This window comes from Calonectris borealis, chromosome 9 (genome assembly GCF_964195595.1).
Source record: "Calonectris borealis chromosome 9, bCalBor7.hap1.2, whole genome shotgun sequence".
In the NCBI taxonomy this organism is placed as follows: Eukaryota; Metazoa; Chordata; class Aves; order Procellariiformes; family Procellariidae; genus Calonectris; species Calonectris borealis.
The window spans coordinates 26,076,374-26,081,529 of NC_134320.1; the positions used below are offsets into that span (position 1 = coordinate 26,076,374).

Below are 5,156 nucleotides of genomic sequence, written 5' to 3' on the forward strand. Positions count from 1 at the left end.
CAGCTAAAATGACTAATATGTGGTATGTATTTCTCTGATAATATACCAGTTGCATTAATTCATCGGCGCGTTCGAAAAGGGAAGATTTTCTTTTAAATCAGGGTTCTTAACCATTTACTCTTTTAAAGATATTGTGGGGATTTCTGAAGGGAACCGTTTTGCCAGGGACATCAGCAAAACCTTGCACATTCCTTTGAACTTACGTATGGAATTTATTGAGCCGGGAGGGAGAGAGATTCAAGAACTGAGATTCAGTAACTTTGAGAGTTTGCATGTATGAAAGATATAGTGCGACACTGGAGAAATCTACCCACCGGTATTTCCCCCTGTAGTCAATGCGGGCTATGATGGCTACAAAGCTAAAATCGCTAACAAGTATGAAATACATGTAGTTCTAAACACTGGTCCTACAGTGGAAAACGTGTAAAGACGCAACACATTCAGCCTGTGTGCTCATGTTGCTGTGTGGTCTGCATGTGCTGTCCTCTTTATAGGTGGCATTTACCAAATGGGGGGATAAGGGAGGCTGATATCGCGTGATTAAACCTTCTAACATCTCTTAAGTACAAATCAGGGCAAGGCTCGCCCATCCGACACCCCTAGAGTTGGTTGTGAATGTCTGCCCAACAATTGCTGAACTTTCCAGGAGCCTAACACAAGTCTGGCAGGTAGGGGCTTAGTAAAAGGAGCGGGGCAGGACAGAAATACTGAAATCTGCATTTTTCTTCCCGTTGCAGTTTTGTAAACATCAACAAATGATGAAACCTTCCACGGCAGAGACGCTTCATAAAGGAAGGATGTTGTGGATAATTCTTCTAAGCACAATTGCTCTAGCATGGACTACACCAATTCCCTTGATAGAGGACTCGGAGGAACTCGATGAGCCCTGCTTTGATCCATGTTACTGTGAAGTGAAGGAGAGCCTTTTCCATATACATTGCGACAACAAAGGATTTATAAATATTAGTCAGATAACAGAGTCATGGTCGAGACCTTTTAAACTTTATCTGCAGAGGAATTCCATGAGGAAATTGTACACCAACAGTTTTCTTCACTTGAACAATGCTGTTTCTATTAACCTTGGGAACAATGCACTGCAGGACATTCAGACAGGGGCTTTTAACGGGCTCCGAGTTCTGAAGAGGTTGTATTTGCACGAAAACAAATTGGACATTTTCCGAAACGACACTTTCCTGGGTTTGGAAAGTCTGGAATATCTGCAGGCAGATTACAATGTCATTAAACGGATTGAAAGCGGGGCATTTCGAAACCTAAGTAAATTGAGGGTCCTTATCCTAAATGACAATCTTATCCCCATGCTTCCCACCAACTTATTTAAGTCTGTGTCCTTAACCCACTTGGACTTGCGCGGGAACCGGCTAAAAGTCCTTTCGTACCGCGGGATGTTGGACCATATTGGAAGGAGCCTGATGGAGATCCAGCTGGAGGAGAACCCGTGGAACTGTACGTGTGAGATCGTGCAGCTGAAGAGCTGGCTGGAGCGCATCCCCTACACCGCTCTGGTGGGGGACATCACCTGCGAGACCCCCTTCCACTTCCATGGGAAGGACCTGCGGGAAATCAAAAGAAGTAAGCTCTGTCCCATGCTGTCCGACTCCGAGGTGGAAGCCAGCCTGGGCATCCCTCAACTGTCATCCAGCAAGGAGAACGCGTGGCCTACGAAGCCTTCCTCCATGCTGTCCTCCTTCCATTTCACCGCTTCCTCTGTTGAGTACAAAACATCCAATAAGCAGTCCAAACCTACCAAGCAGCCCAGGGCGCCCCGGCCTCCCCCGACATCCCGCGGCCTGTACCCTGGGCCGAACCAACCCCCCGTGGCTGCCTACCAGACCCGGCCCCCCATCCCCATCATCTGCCCTACCGGGTGCTCTTGCAGTTTGCACATCAACGACCTGGGCCTGACGGTCAACTGCAAGGAGCGAGGGTTTCACAACATCTCTGAGCTCCTGCCCAGGCCCTTGAACGCCAAGAAGCTGTACCTGAGCGGGAATTTGATCCAGAAAATCTACCGCTCCGATTTCTGGAATTTTTCCTCCTTGGATCTCTTACACCTGGGGAACAACCGGATCTCCTACGTGCAGGACGGGGCTTTTATCAACCTGCCGAATCTCAAGAGCCTGTACCTGAATGGCAACGACATCGAGCGGCTCACCCCGGGCATGTTCCGGGGCCTCCAGAGTTTGCATTACCTGTACTTCGAGTACAACCTGATCAGGGAAATCCAGCCGGCGGCCTTCAGCCTCATGCCCAACCTGAAGCTGCTCTTCCTCAACGACAACTTGCTCCGCACCCTGCCCACCGACGCCTTCGCCGGCACCTCCCTGGCCCGCCTCAACCTACGCAACAACCACTTCTTGGCGCTGCCGGTGGCCGGGGTGCTGGAGCACCTCCACGCCATCGTCCAGATCGACCTGAAGCTCAACCCTTGGGACTGCACCTGCGAGCTGGTGCCGCTGAAGCAGTGGCTGGAGGCGCTCAGCTCTGTCAGCGTGGTGGGCGAGGTGCTGTGCGCCAGCCCCGAGCGCCTGGCCCGCCGCGACCTCCGCTCCCTGGAGCTGGCGGCCCTCTGCCCCGCCGCCCTGCGCCCCGCCGCCGCCGCCGCCGCCTCGCCCCCCGCCGCCCCTCCGCCGCCCTCCGCCACCGGCGCCGCCGCCTACGAGCTGCCGCCGGCCGCCACCGCCGTGCCGCTCTCCGTCCTCATCCTCAGCCTCCTCGTCCTCTTCTTCTCCGCCGTGCTGGTCGCCGCCGGGCTTTTCGCCTTCGTCTTGCGCCGTCGCCGGCGGAAGCTGCCGTTCCGCGGAGCGCGGGCGGAGGCGGCCGACCTGGGCGGTGTGCCGCTGCGCTGCCCGCGGCTCTTCGAGGAGGGCGGTGGCGGCGGCGGCGGCGGCGGCGGCGGTGGCGGCGGCGGCGGCGGGGGGGGGGAGCGCTCCCCGGAGAAGGCGCCCCCGGCGGGCCACGTCTACGACTACATCCCGCACCCGGTGACCCAGATGTGCAACAACCCCATCTACAAGCCGCGGGAAGAAGAGGAGGAGGAGACGGCGGGAGGCGGCGGGGAGGCGGCGGAGCTGCTGCGGGGCGGCGGCGAGCGCTTCGCCCACGCCGCCGCCGGCGCGCAGGAGCCGGGCACCAACTACCGCACCTTGTTGGAGAAGGAGCAGGAGTGGAGCCTGGCCGTGTCCAGCTCGCAGCTCAACACCATCGTCGCCGTCCACCCCCAGCACCCCGCGGGCGGAGGGCTGGCGGCGGGCGGCGGTGGGCTCGGGGGGGCGGCGGCGGCGGCGGGAGGCGTCCCGCGGGACCGCGACCGCCCGCCGCCCTGCGCCGTGGGTTTCGTGGACTGCCTGTACGGCACCGTGCCCAAGCTGAAGGAACTGCACGTCCACCCCCCTGGCATGCAATACCCGGACCTCCAGCAGGACGCCAGGCTCAAAGAAACCCTTCTCTTCGCGGCCGGCAAGGGCTTCTCAGACCACCAAACCCCCACAAGCGAATACCTCGAGTTAAGGGCCAAACTCCAAACCAAGCCGGATTACCTCGAAGTCCTGGAGAAGACCACGTACCGGTTCTGACCGCCGCCCCCGCCGCCCGCCCCGGCACCGCCGCATGCGAGTAGAGGATGCAGCTGTGTGCTCTCCCCCGCCAGATGTGCGCGCTGCGGGGAAGGGCCGTTCTCAGATCATTAATCGATGAAGTGCCTTCGCAGACTTTTGCCAGCAGATGTTAATCAATCATTATTTTTTATACTGAAACTGAGACTTTGACTGTGCCATGTCTAAGGTATATTATTATTATTATTATTATTATCGGGGATCTTTGTATTGATCCTGATTAAGTAAATTCTATGTGTGTCTCTCTCTTTTTTTCTTTTTTTCACCTTTTTCTTTTATTTTCTTTATTGTTGTGTTTGTTTTTTTTTTTTTCCCCGTTGCAGTAAACTTCCTTTATATTTTCCCTTGGAGGGGAGGGGGAGGGAAGATGGCATTTTGTGGCTTGCTTTCTTCTTGCCCATCATGGCACAGATTCTGTACATTTATTTAAAAAAAAAATGCAAAGAAGCAAACGAGCGCAGTTTGCTGCATGCCTGGAAACTGCAAGAGGGAAGGGAGGGGAGGGTCTTGCTCGAATGTCTCACTCTTGTCTCGCTCCCTCCCTCGCACGCACACTCACCCTCACCGCCACCCCCGCCACCAGCCCGGCCCCTCCGCGCAGCGCCCGCCGCCGCGCAGCGCGGGAGCGCGGTCCCGCTGGCCGCGGAGGGGAATCCCGTGGGCTGGGGGAAGCCACCCGGAGCAGCCCAAAGGATGTAACAACGTGGCGCACACACCTAGGGGATGCTCAGTGACACTTCATCATGACGCCATGGTTTTTTGGAGGACATCCGCACTTTCCTAATAAAAGCAACATGCAAATATACAGAAAAAGGAAAAAAAAAAAAAAGCTACTGGGCACCTATCACTAACAGCTTTGTAGGAAGCACTTTTAATGTTTTCTCTCATACACACATACACGCGCACACACACACACAAAGGTACAACAATGTGCATATATTTATTCTGTAATTTCAAGTGAATATAAATTGTAAAGGTAATGTTTAATCATTGTACAGTGATGCGTCTGGTATAGCTTTCCTAATAAAACGTTTTGAAAAAAAAAGCATATATATATATATATATACCCCCATATATATATATATAGGAATACAAAGCTTGAACCTGAAACTTCAGCTTCCCCCTACTGAGATTTCCTTCCCCCACTTTAACCTTGAAAGCTATTTTATTAATAACAGTTCAATGCACTGTGATGTTAACAGAGAAAAACCCTGTACAGCTTCTTTCGCCAAGATACCACCCGAGACTTCAAAAAATCCGATTTACAATCTGTATTCCCACGTTGCACTGTACTTATGGCTGTTCCCGTCTATTTAAAAATAGGCAGCAAAATTAAGACCGCGTCCTCGAGCCGCGTTTCTTGCAGGAGCGCTGGTTCTTCTGCCTGCTGGTAGCAGAGGGAGGCATTGCTGTGGATGTTTCTCGTGCTCGCAGTCGCAGTAAATGCGAAGTGAGCAGTCAGAGGGGGGGCGGGAGGGGGAAATTAAAGCGCATTTCAATTTTGGAAAAGGGTGAAGCGATTTG

At 54.0% G+C, this 5,156-nt stretch overlaps 1 protein-coding gene across 1 annotated transcript; it reads left to right on the top strand.

The window, feature by feature from the left end:
- Nucleotides 1–755: 755 nt before the first annotated feature.
- SLITRK3 (SLIT and NTRK like family member 3) lies at nucleotides 756–4,670 on the top strand. The gene has a single exon (XM_075157665.1). The coding sequence runs from the start codon at nucleotides 756–758 to the stop codon at nucleotides 3,591–3,593; it is 2,838 nt and encodes a 945-aa protein (XP_075013766.1). The 3' UTR covers nucleotides 3,594–4,670.
- The last annotated feature ends 486 nt before the right edge of the window (nucleotides 4,671–5,156 follow it).

What these genes read in the sequence shown, in the direction of transcription:
- SLITRK3 (XM_075157665.1), top strand. Translation starts at nt 756, where the DNA reads ATGATGAAACCTTCCACGGCAGAGACGCTTCATAAAGGAAGGATGTTG.